Source organism: Emys orbicularis, chromosome 2 (genome assembly GCF_028017835.1).
Source record: "Emys orbicularis isolate rEmyOrb1 chromosome 2, rEmyOrb1.hap1, whole genome shotgun sequence".
Classification (NCBI taxonomy): domain Eukaryota; kingdom Metazoa; phylum Chordata; order Testudines; family Emydidae; genus Emys; species Emys orbicularis.
This window is the reverse complement of record NC_088684.1, coordinates 162,656,098-162,672,657: the sequence shown is the minus strand read 5'-3', so window position 1 is coordinate 162,672,657 and position 16,560 is coordinate 162,656,098. Positions and strand designations below refer to the sequence as shown.

The window sequence follows — 16,560 nt, the reverse complement described above, 5'->3', positions numbered from 1 at the left end:
GGCTGGGAGCCTGCCCGCTAGGCTGACCAGTCCCGTCCTGCACCAAATATCGGGATAAATGGCGTCCTGACCACACTTCAGTCAGGACATGGCAGGAACGGCTACATATGGGGATAGTCCTGGTTTTGTCGGGACGTCTGGTCACCCTGGGTGAGGAGGTGTTTGGGGGGGGGGGCTTCCCAATGGTCTCCCTGCCCCTGAGTAGCAGGTTGGTAAGTGTGACGAGCAGCTGTTCTCCGACCTCCGGCAAGGCGCAACAGCAGCCACGCGCCGCCCCAGGCTCCTTGCTCCTGCGCATGTGCTGTGAGCGAGCAGCGGCTCGGTAACAAGCTGTGGCCAGCAAGCGGTTTTGAATAGCTGGCACCTATAAGCGCATGCGCCAAGGCTAGTCGGTCCTCATCCTTTGAGCAGGTCCCGCCTTTGCCCAGCGCATGCGCCGCGCGGGCGGTAGCTCGAGCCGGTTGCATGGCGACGGTGAAACACAAACGTTGCCCCGGGAACTGGCGGGAGGCGAGCGGCGGTTACGCGCTGTCCCTCAGAGCGAGCCGCAGCACGGAGGTGAGAGACCCGCCCCCGGGCCAGCTCCCCCAGACGCGAGGCCGGGCGCCTGCTGGAGCCACAGCTCCGGCCCGGGCGGGACCCCGCTCAGGGGACACCTGCCTGCGCCGGGGTCCCTGCCCCGCGGGGCGATCCGCGCTGCCTGCGGCGGTTGCCGGGTCGGTCGGGGCAGGGCCAGGCTGCGGCGTGGGAGCCGGTGCCGGAGAGCGACGCCCCCTCCCCGCAGGGTGCGCGGGACCGCGCCAGGGGCGGCTCAGCCGGGCAGGCGGCATCGCCCTCGCTTCCCCCCGGGGTGGCCAACTTTGACTGATGTATTCCTGGAGGTTTCATCACATGACCTAATCTTTAATTCATCTTGAATTTCTGGAGGCTCCAGGCCAGTCCTGCGCAGGGTTACCAACCCTCTAGGTTTGGCCTGGAGTTCCCCGGAACCGGCTCTTGAAAGGGACCCAGGAGACTTTAAGAGGTAATTTTAAGAGCATGATGTTATGTCATGTTGGGGGGGGGGGGACTCTCCCGCAATAGCTTCAGTCAGAGTTGGCAACCCTAATACAGAGTGGGACAAGGCAGTACCAGTCCTTGATCTGGGGAACATCTAGGTGAGGCTCAGCAATAGGCCGCCCCATAACTCATCCCCCGGGCTGAGTGGACTGACTAGTAGCAAAGGCAGGTGATGGGCTGGGGAGTGGCTGGTGCCCTCCATGCCTGGGCAACTGGCAGGGGCAGGGAGCCCCTGGGTAAGCTGTCTGTATAGGTGTGCTCATGCTATGGTGATACATAGGATATCATAGGATCTTCATTTGACCTGCTTGTTATTTAAGCATAAACAAAACATAGGAAAAGAAACTCCCTGCCAAGCAGCTTTCCCTCTAAAATAGACAACCAATCTTTTACAGACATATGAAGAAAAGTTGATCAGAAAGTGGAGTTATTTGAAAGTGATATGAAAGAAAAACTTTTAAAAACTAAATATTTCTCTGTGCTTTTGCTTTTCACTGCAGGCCTCTTTTGTAAAGGATTGGTGCATAATGGTATGAGAGAATCACTTTTTAGCACAATCTATTTTTACCCACACTATCTATTCTTGTGCTGATGTTGAGTAATGCTATAAGAGTTCCAATTTTCTGAATTAGCCTGTTTGGACAAAGACATGTTTCTTACCTGCTAGTTCAGGTTGTCCTATTCTAATTATAAAACAGTCCATCCTACTGTTCACTGTGAAGCCAGGGAACTTAAGAGCTCTGTGATTTTTAAAATGCTTTTAGAGTATTTTTAAAATAAATCTCTATGGATTTTTAACTACTCATATATGTTATAGCAAGACTTGCATGTAAAATTTCTTTCTGGTGGTATTGTACAGAGCTAAGAGCAGAGGTTAATAAATATTCGCTCTGCTTAAACATATACACAGATATAGTAGAAACTTTATAATCTTCACACTTAATTGTCTGCTCAAAAATGGCAGACTCTCCTCAAAGCAAAGATTTGACAACATAGCTGTTGTCCAACTCATTCTGTGGTTCTGCCTGTCAAGATATACCAACATTTTTCTTATATTCTGAATTCCTTTACTTTCCCCATGGAGCGCTATTTCACCTTTAAGCACCAGTTGAAGAGCTCCCAAAGCCTCCTTGTCACTGGTGCCCTCTCGGTTCTGAACGGTCTGTGATAGCTCACTGTCGTGAGTCTGTGCCAGTTCAGAAGTGCTTTAGTCTCACTTTTTGTTTTTCAAAGTTACTGATTGAAATTTGGAGTCTGTTTTCCTTTTAATAGGAAATAAAGAAAAACTGTGTGGTATAATCCATCAGTTTCCATCATCTGGTGCATATTACCCCACTGCCTGAGCTAGCCCATTACAGAACTAGGAGAATCTATATTAGTTTCAGATTTACCTTTTTATTTTGTATATCATCTTGCACAAAATCTGTATCATAAAATTGTAACAGAGTTAAATAATACAGTTGCAAAGCTAAAACAAAGAGAAGATTAAGAAAGAAATTAAAAAGCATAGGTAAGGGAGCAGCAGAGGGATGTTTTCAGTTAAGAGAAAGGCAATGAGGCACAAAGATAAAGATGAAATAGGCTGTTCCTGATCACAGGAGCTGCAGACGAAGAGAGTCTTGCATACTTTTATGGATTTGCCTCATTTATTTTTGCCTAGGCTAAAACTGATGCTGTGACTAAAAATCTGTATTTCTTTCCTTTTATCTTTTAATTTAATTAAATTACATTAAAATAAACTGGTTGCAACACATGGACATCCATGTTCTGTTCTGGAACAGGACCTCACAGTTAAAGTAAGTTTGGGTTTTTTATACACTTGAGTTGAATAATAAAATTAAGAGAACTTGTATAGAACCATACTAATCTCATATGTTTAGAATTCATTTATATTTTTAGTTCTTTCAGGATCTTGTTATTGGACCTTACAAGAATCATGCCTCTTCCAGACACCATGTTTTGTGCTCAGCAGATTAACATACCTCCTGAACTCCCAGATATTTTGAAACAGTTTACCAAAGCTGCCATCAGGACTCAGCCTCATGATGTACTGCAGTGGTCAGCTGGGTAAGTAGTACTTTATATATAGGCTAACAACAAAATATTGCTGCATCATATATTGACCTAATTAGGGTCACTTGCAGATGTAGAGTGCTGGGAGTTAAACCAGCCTTCGGAGACAGCAGCAGGGAAAACGCTGCTGTGTGTTTACACTGTCAGCTGCAAGCTCAGTGGCATGGCAACATTAGCAGCTCTTGCGACACCATGGAGGGGAGTGCATTGTGGTAGCTATCCCAGTGTGCAAGTGGCTGCAGCGTGCTTTTCAAATGGGAGGAGGTGGAGTGTGACGGAGTGCGTTGTGTGTATGTGGGGGGAGAGACTGTGTTTTGGGGGGCAGAGAGTGTGTCAGCATGCTGTCTTGTAAGTTCAGGCAGCAGCAGGACACCCCACCCCGCCTCTCTCTCACACACCCACGCACGCACACACGCACGCACAAACGCCTGCCTCGGCAGCAGCAGCAGCAGCAGCATTCCACAGTAATGGTTTGCTTTGTCCCGGAGCAGATAAGCATGCCAGCTGTCAGAAACGGAGCTTTGAAAGGGGATATCCGCATGCCTGTAGCCGAGTTCAAAACAATGACCAGAGTGGCCACTTGACTTCAGGGGATTATGGGACATTTCTGGAGGCCAGTCCCAGCGCAGTAATGCAACACGTCATCCACACTGACACCCAGGCGTTTCAGCCAGGGCGCAGCAAGCTTTATGCTTCTCATGGAGGTGGATCACCAGGAGCGCTCCAGCTGCAGAGTCCAGGCGCTTTAAGTGCTTTGCCAGTGTGGACACCTCAGGAGTTAGGGTGCCCAGGGCTGATTTAATGCACTCTAACTTGCAAGTGTAGCCAAGCCCTAAGTTGTCTGGATATTAAGTATTGTGTGGCACATATGCTGATATATTTTTATGTATTCTTTAATTTGTTAAAGATAATGTGGTCTTTGATTGAATTTATATTTAGTGATGCAATTTTAGATGTGGAACCTTGGCAGAGTGACTTAGGGACTGCTACCCAGCGAACTGGCTCACATTTTTGGTGCTGTTAATTTTTGCTCTGTACTGAATGTCATAATTAGTTTTTCCCCTGTAGATTTCCTAAATAATCCTGGTTGAAAAGCAGGTGCAGGGTGTTGCCATCTTTAGATCCTTGTATTTGGTTGGATTTTCTGGGGTAATCACTTTTACACATCAGTGAAACACGTGCTATTTCATAGGAAGGAACAGAATCTGAAAGTTCTGTGTGTTAGTGAACTCTAGCTTTACCATAAGTACTGTACCATGTTTGTATTAAGAAGATATAGGCTACTGTTGAAATGTGTTACTATTTGTGGTTCTCTTTTTGAAAATAGCTGTGTGGATACTTTTTAGGAAAAGTTGTTAAAGTTTAGTGTTTCTTCCTATCTTGTGAGCAAGGCACTGTATATGGTAGTGAATTAAGCGGAATAAGTCTCTTGTATATTAGTTTTTGGCCAGTTGTGATGGTGACATTGGCTGTAAGAGGTAGATATCTGTATCAGCATCCTTAAAATTACTAATATCTGCATCAAACTTAATTCCTGCTGTGTTTAAGTTATGTTCAGCTATAAAATAAATAAGTATAATGACTATTGTAAGTCTTTATATAAATTCTTCAAAATTGTGTTTTGACAATGGCCTATCACCAAATTAGACTTGTAGAGGATTATAGAAATCTGGTTTAAAGTGCATTGTTAGAAATGTGTGTGGAAAGCTTAGACATTGCTACTTGCCAGAACACACTAATAATATCGCCACCAAGGAACACAGAACATCGAATGCACAATTAAAGCACAATAATAATTATTATAGTGTCAAATAAACACTGTTAAAACTAAACTCTGTGGCTTCAATTAAAAAGGAAGATGGAAACTGGATACAGAGAGGGGAGGAAGTCTATACCAGGAGCTAACTGAAGCCCATTTCCCACTTTCATGGGCACTTAGATTCATTAGCAGATTTTTATAAAGCTTGTTTTTGCTTAACTTTTATTTGCTTATAAGCATTCAAATGTGTTGGTATTCCTATTAATCTAGGTATTTCTCAGCTCTGTCGAAAGGAGAGCCCCTTCCTGTAAAGGACAGGATTGAAATGCCAGTAGCAACACAGAAAACAGATACTGGGCTCACACCAGGCCTCCTTAAAGTTTTGCACAAGCAGGTACAAGCCAACCTATATTGAACACACAGTATTGTTGAGAGATGTCAATGGAAATTTTCATAGACATGGCTCATAGATGAGATGAGATGTCAGTAGAACTCTTCATAGACAGTTTGGTCCTACAGACTATCTGTCAGAGAAACAGTACGCCACAATTTCTTTGTGGGGGGAAAAAAGTGGCCCTAAAGTTTTGTACTCTTAGTTGTGTGATAATCTCCATGGTGTATTCCAGTTTTACTTGTGGTGTTGTGTTTTGTCTTTTAAAGCTTTCTCCGAAGGGCCGTGTGAGCATGATAGAACTAGAAAAAAAATGGAAACATCTATGTTTGCCAGTGGAGCAACTGAGAGCCCTTCTACAATTGGACAACTTCGGTGAAGAGGTGGAATGGTTGAAAGTTCTAGCACTTGGGTGTAGTATACTTGGTGGGGTATGTAGCCATGTTAAAATCTTTCATAATCAAATGACTATGTACCAAGCAGACCATAGAGGAACTACAGTAAATAGATTGTAGATCTAGATACTATTGTGTCACTTTAAAACCCCAATTTTTTGTGCAGCAAAGGCAGGTCACGTATTTGTGTTTGTTTATGTTCATTCAGTGTCAACCTTTGCTCTGAGGGTGTGTGTGATTCAGACAGGCAGAAGAAGGGGGGATAAGAGTGCTACCACTGCTGGTTTAATGTCAGTACAATTAGCAAGCAGGTGCACCAGGAGAAGGAGATATCATATCACTATGAGCTGAACAGTACAATGTACCTCATCTGCCCTTCAAAGTATCTAATGGCTCTAATACTCCCTTATTTGTCTCCTTATTTGACTCTAACTCTGTGTGATAAGAGATTTATATCCATATTCTCTTATACCTGACAGTACATAGAGCATAATAAAAGAGTTAGCACATTCATCCATCTCCATGATTCATAGATTCTAGGACTGGAAGGGACCTCGAGAGGTCATCGAGTCCAGTCCCCTGCCCTCATGGCAGGACCAAATACTGTCTAGACCATCCCTGATAGACATTTATCTAACCTACTCTTAATTATCTCCAGAGATGGAGATTCTACAACCTCCCTAGGCAATTTATTCCAGTGTTTAACCACCCTGACAGTTAGGAACTTTTTCCTAATGTCCAACCTAAACCTCCCTTGCTGCAGTTTAAGCCCATTGCTTCTTGTTCTATCCTTAGAGGCTAAGGTGAACAAATTTTCTCCCTCCTCCTTATGACACCCTTTTAGATACCTGAAAACTGCTATCATGTCCCCTCTCAGTCTTCTCTTTTCCAAACTAAACAAACCCAATTCTTTCAGCCTTCCTTCATGGGTCAGGTTCTCAAGACCTTTAATCATTCTTGTTGCTCTTCTCTGGACCCTCTCCAATTTCTCCACATCTTTCTTGAAATGCGGTGCCCAGAACTGGACACAATACACCAGTTGAAGCCTAACCAGCGCAGAGTAGAGCGGAAGAATGACTTCTCGTGTCTTGCTCACAACACACCTGTTAATGCATCCCAGAATCATGTTTGCTTTTTTTGCAACAGCATCACACTGTTGACTTATATTTAGCTTGTGGTCCACTATAACCCCTAGATCCCTTTCTGCCGTACTCCTTCCTAGACAGTCTCTTCCCATTCTGTATGTCTGAAACTGATTTTTCCTTCCTAAGCGGAGCACTTTGCATTTGTCTTTGTTAAACTTCATCCTGTTTACCTCAGACCATTTCTCCAATTTGTCCAGATCATTTTGAATTATGACCCTGTCCTCCAAAGCAGTTGCAATCCCTCCTAGTTTGGTATCATCTGCAAACTTAATAAGTGTACTTTCTATGCCAGTATCTAAGTTGTTGATGAAGATATTGAACAGAGCCGGTCCCAAAACAGACCCCTGCGGAACCCCACTTGTTATACCTTTCCAGCAGGATTGGGAACCATTAATAACTACTCTGAGTACGGTTATCCAGCCAGTTATGCACCCACCTTATAGTAGCCCCATCTAAATTGTATTTGCCTAGTTTATCGATAAGAATATCATGCGAGACCGTATCAAATGCCTTACTAAAGTCTAGATATACCACATCCACCGCTTCTCCCTCATCCACAAGACTCGTTATCCTATCAAAGAAAGCTATCAGATTGGTTTGACACAATTTGTTCTTTACAAATCCATGCTGGCTATTCCCTATCACCTTACCACCTTCCAAGTGTTTGCAGATGATTTCCTTAATTACTTGCTCCATTATCTTCCCTGGCACAGAAGTTAAACTAACTGGTCTGTAGTTTCCTGGGCTGTTTTTATTTCCCTTTTTATAGATGGGCACTATATTTGCCCTTTTCCAGTCTTCTGGAATCTCTCCCGTCTCCCATGATTTTCCAAAGATAATAGCTAGAGGCTCAGATACCTCCTCTATTAGCTCCTTGAGTATTCTAGGATGCATTTCATCAGGCCCTGGTGACTTGCAGGCATCTAACTTTTCTAAGTGATTTTTAATTTGTTCTTTTTTTATTTTATCTTCTAAACCTACCCCCTTCCCATTAGCATTCACTATGTTAGGCATTCCTCAGACTTCTTGGTGAAGACCGAAACAAAGAAGTCATTAAGCATCTCTGCCATTTCCAAGTTTCCTGTTACTGTTTCTCCCTCCTCACTGAGCAGTGGGCCTACCCTGTCCTTGGTCTTCCTCTTGCTTCTAATATATTGATAAAAAGTCTTCTTGTTTCCCTTTATTCTCGTAGCTAGTTTGAGCTCATTTTGTGCCTTTGCCTTTCTAATCTTGCCCCTGCATTCCTATGTTGTTTGCCTATATTCATCCTTTGAAATCTGTCCTAGTTTCCATTTTTTATATAACTCCTTTTTATTTTTTAGATCCTGCAAGATCTCGTGGTTAAGCCAAGGTGGTCTTTTGCCACATTTTCGATCTTTCCTACCCAGCGGAATAGCTTGCTTTTGGGCCCTTAATAGTGTCCCTTTGAAAAACTGCTAACTCTCCTCAGTTGTTTTTCCCCTCAGTCTTGATTCCCATGGGACCTTACCTATCAGCTCTCTGAGCTTACCAAAATCCGCCTTCCTGAAATCCATTGTCTCTATTTTGCTGTACTCCCTTCTACCCTTCCTTAGAATTGCAAACTCTATGATTTCATGATCACTTTCACCCAAGCTGCCTTCTACTTTCAAATTCTCAACGAGTTCCTCCCTATTTGTTAAAATCAAGTCTAGAACAGCTTCCCCCCTAGTAGCTTTTTCAACCTTCTGAAATAAAAAGTTGTCTGCAATGCAGTCCAAGAACTTATTGGATAGTCTGTACCCCGCTGTGTTATTTTCCCAACATATATCTGGATAGTTGAAGTCCCCCATCACCACCAAATCTTGGGCTTTGGATGATTTTGTTAGTTGTTTAAAAAAAGCCTCATCCACCTCTTCCACCTGGTTAGGTGGCCTGTAGTAGACTCCTCGCATGACATCACCCTTGTTTTTTATCCCTTTTAGCCTAACCCAGAGACTCTCAACACTTCTGTCTCCTATGTCCATCTCCACCTCAGTCCAAGTGTGTACATTTTTAATATATAAGGCAACACCTCCTCCCTTTTTCCCCTGTCTATCCTTCCTGAGCAAGCTATACCCATCCACACCAACATTCCAATCATGTGTATTATCCCACCAAGTCATAACAGTGAGTAAATGATATGCATAGATGATCATGGATCAGGGTCAGAGTTAAGATAGCTTGCAGTTCCTTACCTTTGAATTTTTTTATATTTTAAGTGCAGCCTTAACTAAGAATTTCCTGACTTTCTAACTTTTAAAAACAACAATGATTTAATACATTTGTTTCATAAAATATTGCGATGTCTTTGCAGTCTAACCTCTGGTTTAATAATTCTTGGTGTGGAAATTTCCTTATCTTTTGAAACAATTTGTATAACCTTGATATGCGAAAACTTGAGGTGAATAAACTTGCTACAACATAAAAGAGAGAGTTGTGGCTAGGCCAAAATGTGAGGGCCAGAAAGCCCTGCAGAGTTTATAAATTGTGTAGGAGGCCTTTAGAAATTCTGCAGAAGGTCCTCCCGGCTTCCCCAAGGTTGGCAGATTCAGCAAAGCTCTTGTATGAGAGGGCTGACAGGTGTGCCAGTTATAAAGTGGCACTGTATATCAGTTTGGGTCTCCAGTTTTAATTACCTTAAATTTGTGAATAACAGGGTTTGGAATATACTCTTGATTTTGAATAGACATTTTTTTTTTTATTCACCATTCCATCACTACAAAATACTTATCTTTAGAAAATCCATTGTTTACTTGTTACTAAAACTGTAATTTTTGTCACTGCCATTATTTTTAGGGTCTTTAGTCATGGTCTTTGTTACCCCAACCAGCCTATTACTGAGCAAAACTCCTCACTGAATTTTTATAAATGTTAGTATTTATGGCATTGATCCTGCACTAGTATCCACTAGTTCAGATTACAGTATCTGTGAGAGTCCCATTGAAGTTACAGGAATTTTTTTTTTAAAGTATATCCTTAACTAACACTTGGGGTTATGTTTGTTTTTTAAAATGTAATCTTAACTCTGAATTTTCTGGGTTTTTGGTGGTTTTTTTTAACTGCAACATTCTTGTTAAGATTTTTCTGCCTTAAATTATTGACATCCTTAACTTCAGTTTAAGTTTACTCCATTTAGGATATATTTAGATAAGCTGGGAGGCTCACTGCCACAGGCTGAGATGACAGACTTGGGCATGCGGAGCTTGCACTAACACACTAAAAATAGCCTTGTAGACAGCTCTTTGAAGTTTTAATTTGGGCTCTGAAGTCCATTCCCATCCCTAAGCTTCAGAGCCCGAGTTCCAGCCTGAACTGCAACTTCGAAGTGCTGTCTACACAGCTATTATTAGAACGCTAGTGTGAGCCCTGCAGGCCTGTGTCTCTTGACTCAGGCTGGGAGGATTGCTGCCACAGACTGTGTAGCCCAGTGATTCTCAACCTGTGGCTGGCCCAATCAGCACAGAGCTATGGCCCATGTGACATCCTTAGGGCCATACAGGTAGTATTGGATGTGGCCCACATAACATATTATAGGCCCCATATGCGGCCCACAATGTGGTAAATAGGTTGGGAACCACTGGTTTAGATGTATCCAAAAGGACCTTTTCCAGGATTGGATATTGTTTGGTTATTGTGAATGCTGACATTCACAGCATCATGCCAAAATATCAGCTGCCACAACATTGATCCAGACAAACTTTTTTTTCCCCAGCTTTATTGAGATTTAGCTATCTTAGCCAATTTAGTGCTGCCCTCACTAGGGCCAGGTTCAGATAAATTGAAATGATAGTTCACAGATGAACTGAGGCCTTTATATGGTAACAAATTAGGGACAATTCTTTACCTGGTGATGTATTTGTAAATATGGCAGTGGACTGATGTCTGTTCAGGCTAACATGATGCAATTAATTGCTCAATGATACGCTACCTTTCTCTTTTGCATTGGTTAAAAGAGTAACAGAATTACACTAAGGCCTTTTCTATACTAACAAAATGTTTAGCCTTAATTCACCAATAGTGTAGCTTTACCGGTGCTAATGTTGGTGGAGGCAGTAGTGTAAAAAGGGCTCAGGCATTTTTACCACTCTGTAGTCTTAAACCAAATGAGATGCCACAATAATAAAAATGCCTGAGCCCTGTCTACACTACAGCTTCCACCACCGTTATCACCAGTGGAGCTGCCTGCATTGGAGTGTGAATTGCAGGTACAAACTTTGCAAGTGTAAATGAAGTCTTGGTTCTATTCACACTGAATTTCAGAAGCTGACAGTCTTTCATGCGATATTACACCATAGTGAACAAAGGATGCTAATGCCTTCTGGTATTGTGTCTCTCTTTTCTTGGTTGGGATCCTGCTAGTCCTTAATGACTTCTGTGAAGTATGCCTGTGAAATTCTAACAACTGATCCAGAGGGGGGACCTGCTCGCATTCCATTTGATACATTCTCATTTATTTACACATACCTGGCCAGTATAGATGGTGAGATGCCAGACTACAAAGTTGAAGCTTTCCTCAATGCTCTTAAGGGACAAGTGTAAGTATAAATTTGGATCTGGAGCATGCATCAGCTATGCTAGTTCATTCTGGCTTCATAAATCTCTAGTTTTAGTTAGATAATCTCTCTTTTCACTTCATTTTCTCTTTGTACTTGCTAGTGAGAGCATAATAAACGTTGAGGACAAGATTTTTCAAAAATGTGTGCCTAAAGTTAGACTCCTGTTGGCTTCAATGTCAGAGTTTGAGCCAACAGTTATTCACCCACACGTTTATTTTTTCCAGATGTTCGGTTAGGTGAATTATGGTGTTCTCTACTCCAGATAGAAATGATGTTTATAGCTTTGTAACATCCGCATGTTGTTGTTTGAACCCACAGCATTTTAAAGTTTCTTCTTATGTTTTACCATAGATGTTGAACAGGAGAAGGGAAATAAACAAGCCCTGTAGGAGGAAACTGCATTACATATGACCTGATTTTGGAGGAGGACTCTCTGTGAGGAGCAGCTGCCCATCACAGCCTTTATTAGAGAAATGGATAGAATTATATCTGAGGGCAATCCACTGATGCCTGCTAGATGGCACAAGTGGAATACACTTGTGACCAACTCTTATTGAAGGCAGCAGATTTTATAAGGAGATCATTCACTAGGGTGACTGTTGTACTGGCTTTGCATTAGCCAAATCTGGTAGCCAGCATATTGGCAGAAGGTGGATTCTGCTGGAGATTGCTGGAGATGATCTACCACTATCATCTCAGTGTCCTTGTTCAGGAAAGGAACATTTGAGACTAGGCCATAACTAGCAAAATTGTTTGGGTCCTTCTGTTTTTTGGGTTTTTTTTAGTATTAGCCATGATTCCAAGCCACTGGTAAATTGCCCTTCCTTAGACATGATCTCAGGTGTTCATTTACCATTACCAGGGTCTGTTCTATCTCTCTGCTGCTCCTGCCACCTTTATAGATTTTATTAATATTTTCAGCGAAGTATTATGGCAGTTCTTCACAGTGGGAGATGTTCAGGTGCAAGGTAAAGGAAAAGACAATCTGGGCTGGTCAGGAGTTCTGCTATCAAGAACAGTTATGTTGATCAGACATTTTAGATATTGGTTTCCTTTATAATGTTGGTGTTTATAAACACTGTATGTTCCAGGCTACCAGTTCTTGTCTCTGCTTTATCTGGTGCTGATCATTGGTTAACAGTAGATATCTCTGGGGGTGGTACAGAGGGAGGGGTTGTTTTGAGGTTGTGGTTAGAGAGTGTCTGACTAGTCCCTTAGCACACTGGTCATGCTTCTGGCTGGTGTAGTGTATTCCAACAGAATGTAAGAGTGGGATTGAACACTATGCGGGAGAATGCTGTGTTTATCTTAATGGATGTTAGATGCTGGGCCACTGAGACAGAACTGTACTCCATAAGTGTGAAGTCTCACAAGACAAATTTTGATGTCTTGGTTTGAGATTAGCTCTGAGAGGAACCTTGCAGAGCTCTTGAGTGGTCTGTATATTGCTAGAATGTCTATATTGGTTCTGTTTCCTGGAGTTCTGTGTCATCTGGGTGCATCTGAATAACTTGGTCTCTGGGTTAAGATCTCATTTCCATCTGGGTTTGGTTGGGTTATCTGATAGCCATCCTTCCTCCCTACCAAACTTTGGACTCATGGGGTGGAATCCTGGCCCCACTGAAGTCAACAGCAAAACTCCCATTGACCTCAGTGGAATGAGGATTTCACCCATGGTGTGTTGTATATCCTGCTGGAATGAGTTGTACCAGAATGCATCTGACAATGTCTTCAACGCAGGTTTCAGCGAGGTAGGCCAGGTCAGTTGCCTCCTCCACAATCAGGTCATATGTAACGCAGACTTTATTTTTAACCAATCTTGTGTTCATGAGCCTGCGGTTATGTTCCTTGATCCCTAGGACATAAGACTGGAAGGGTCCTATTGACTCATCAAGTCCAGTCCCCTGCTATTGCAGGCAACTCTATCATATAATCCTGTCCTCCATACCATGGCTGCAGGGTGATGCCTGGTTTGTATGTATGGATATGCACTAAGTGTCTGTTCCATCCTGAGGATGCGTCTTTTTGTCTTGGGTTGCCTCAATCCCATCAGGACTGGGGTTGGGGGTATATGTGAGGGGCATGAATTTGGTGTTTGTTTTATTTGTCATTTCTTTGGTGTCTCAGATCCCCAATCCTTGTAATATTATTTCTCTTGTATGCTATTGACATAGTCCTGATCCCTGAAAGGGCATATCTCTTGTACCTGAGTATTTGAGTAATGCATTCCTGCAGGAGGAGGACAAAAATATGGTATACATGGCTTGCTCAGTTCTTGAGCTGTGGGTGTATGGAGACTACCTATTTCATTTGTGCTTTTGTCCTCTGGTCCTTCCTGCTGAAGGAGCCAGCAGGATTAACATAATCACTGTCCTAAATTAATTGAACCTAAGTGTGGTGTTATTTTGAGCTTTCTTGTCTCTGGAGCATTCCGGGTGGGAAGATAAATACACAAATGCCATATCCATTTACATTAACAAATTGATAAGCTTTACTGTCACCACTTAGGATGACTATAGAATTGCAATCATACATAAAATTAAGATTATATTACTCTTTTGCATAATACAATGATTTAGGTTTAACTGGAACCCAGATAAGTAATCGTTGTACAGTAATTTGTTTAAAATCGTTAACCTTATTTACCTTCCCTTGTTAACTTTTGAAAAGTTGAGATAATAGCCTCTTGGGAGATTTCTTTATAGCTGCTACAGACTAGGTAAAACAGCAATCTAGTAATGTACCTTTAAAAGTGAAAGCAATGTCCCATATAAGACACTCCAGTGCTATTGGCAGATCTTTTTGAAGTTGTTTGGATTTCATAGTATTAAATTAGGTTTCACCTTCAAGAACCCTTCCAGAATCCTAGGTTTGATTCTGCCTTTACCCTTTTTTTTTTATTTGAGCCCATTGAATGGAGCTTTATGGAGCTTCTGTGCACTTGACTTTAGTGGATTTAAGAGTTAGGGCAACTTCATGTGGTACAAGTCCTAAATTCTATATTTTAAATAAAGCAAAATTTGGCTGATAGATTACTTGGTGCAAGAAAAATATTTACTCCTGGGGGAATTCTGCACTACTGTGCATGTGCATAATTAATGAGCCGCTCATATTTTTAAATTTTTGTTCAGAAAAAAGCTTCTGACGAAATGTTGCTGTAGTTCCACCTTTTGCCCACCAGAGGGCGCTGTGTCGATAAAACACAGCAGCTCCCAGCCAGCTAGGGAAGAGAGAGAGCCTGCAGAGCCTTCTTTGCAGCTGGCCAGGTCAGGAGACAAGGGTTATGGGGAGACGGACAGCGTGGTGTGCTGGTAGGGGTCATACAGGGGCTCATAAGGGCTAGGGGGAGGCAGACTGGGGCAGGGGCTGAATGGGAATGGAGGCCCAGGGCCACAGGGGAGAGGGAGGTGCAGGGCCACATGGGGAAGGGGGTGCAGAGCTACATAGGGACAGGGGAGTGGCTGGGTGGGGGTACAGAGACACATGGGGACAGTGGGAGGGAGTACAGGGACATAGGGGGGTGGGGAGGAGGTGCAGGGATACATAGGGATGTGGGGAGTGGGTATCTGAGTAGAGGTGGAGGGACACATGGGGGTTCCGGAACACATGGGGAAAGGGGCAGCTGTGCCTGACTGAATGGGAGAGGCTAGGGATCAGCCAGGGTCTGCATGGGGAAAGCTCCCTAACAATTCCTCCTCACCCCACAAAAAAACCTGTTCCATATTTTTCCCACCCATACCCAACAACCCTCCAAGTTCACACCCAGGCTCCTTCCAAGCAATTTATTTCCCTCTCTCTCTCAGCTCCTCCATTACCCCTCACTCCCCCAAGCCTTGGCACCATTTCTGAGGGGTGTGGGAAATATGGTTCTGTACTGTAGTTTAAATGAATTATTACTCAGAGTTCTGTATTAATATGCCTAGTACGGAATCTATTTGTCAAAAAACATTTCCTGAATCCTTTTTGTTGTCTATATTGTTACAGACATACTTGCTGACAGGTATTTTGAAATAAATGACCAAAATTAATTGAAGCTGATGTGATTATATTGTGTTATTTTGACAAATAAAATATGCAGAGTTTTACAGAATTTTAAAATATTGTGTGCGGAATTTTTATTTTTTTGCCACAGAATTCCCCCAGGAGTAAAATGTTTGTAAAATGTGTAATGTTCCAGAACCAGGTTGTATTGTCTGTTACAACTGTTATAATGAAGTAATTCTGAACTATGCTACAAAGAAAAATGTTTAAGAGAAAAATCCTCACTAAGAAAATGTACATTGGGGGGAGAGTAAGTGTAGCTTTAAAAAGTTCAGCCATTTGGGTCATTATTAAAATAAATAATTTAATGAAGGATATTTATTTTCTTGTAATTTAGGGAGCGTAAAGGAGATCAGGTTGGAGTTTCAGATTTCTTCATTCCATCAAAGAAGGTTTAAGAGAAAGATGACAAGGATTTTCTGGAAGTAAATGCCACCAATTCAGAGCAGAACTTTAATAAAGTCACATAAAGTTTAGCATTAGCAGTCACCACAAAATATAGACTTTGATTTACCAATATACCATATGCAGTGTGATTTTTATTTATGAAAGTTGACTAAGAGATACATCTTAGGATTTATTTGTTTTCATAGACGTGTAATTTTAGCTTTAGATTTCTGCAGATAAATAGAAACTTTTAATAGAGTTAGTGATTTAGGACATTTTCTGATATATTATGAAACTACATGTCAGGTCAAAAAAAATGTTTTTTCACAGAGAGATATTGGTATCTACCTCCATAAATTGATCAAGATTCTTCTATCTGAAGGCCATATCAAAGAACTTTAAGGAACTATGCCATTCATTTATATTGTATGTTCTTATACGCAACTCGTGCCCAGTGGGTCTACCTGAGTGAAGAAATCAGATGTCCCATTTTTTTCATATGATGTCCGTGTGTCCCAAAAACTTCTTTTGGGACATCTGAAATATCCTGTTCTTCATGCAGTTGTCTACACGTATTCCACTTGTGGTTCACATGTGCCTCATGCACAGGAGATCAGATTATTTTGAATAGCAGTGACTATTGGGGACATGCCTGCACAAGTGTACACACACACCCATCCCATCCCAGTCATAAAGGGTAGAGCAGGCCCACCCATCCTTCAGTTCCTTTTTACAGCTGTGGCAGTGAGACGGA

General features: G+C 42.2%; 1 protein-coding gene across 1 annotated transcript; it reads left to right on the top strand.

Annotated features, from left to right (window-relative positions):
* Positions 1 to 2,980: 2,980 nt before the first annotated feature.
* ROPN1L (rhophilin associated tail protein 1 like) lies at positions 2,981 to 15,817 on the top strand. Its single transcript, XM_065399813.1, has 5 exons — positions 2,981 to 3,126; positions 5,162 to 5,285; positions 5,552 to 5,713; positions 11,182 to 11,357; positions 15,757 to 15,817. The coding sequence occupies exons 1-5, from the start codon at positions 2,996 to 2,998 to the stop codon at positions 15,815 to 15,817; spliced, it is 654 nt and encodes a 217-aa protein (XP_065255885.1). The 5' UTR covers positions 2,981 to 2,995.
* Positions 15,818 to 16,560: the final 743 nt, after the last annotated feature.

Coding starts and splice junctions, on each gene's coding strand:
- ROPN1L (XM_065399813.1), top strand. CDS start 2,996: ATGCCTCTTCCAGACACCATGTTTTGTGCTCAGCAGATTAACATACCT. Junction 5,714..11,181: donor GGTGTAGTATACTTGGTGGG/GTATGTAGCCAT, acceptor GGATCCTGCTAG/TCCTTAATGACTTCTGTGAA. Junction 11,358..15,756: donor AATGCTCTTAAGGGACAAGT/GTAAGTATAAAT, acceptor CTTGTAATTTAG/GGAGCGTAAAGGAGATCAGG.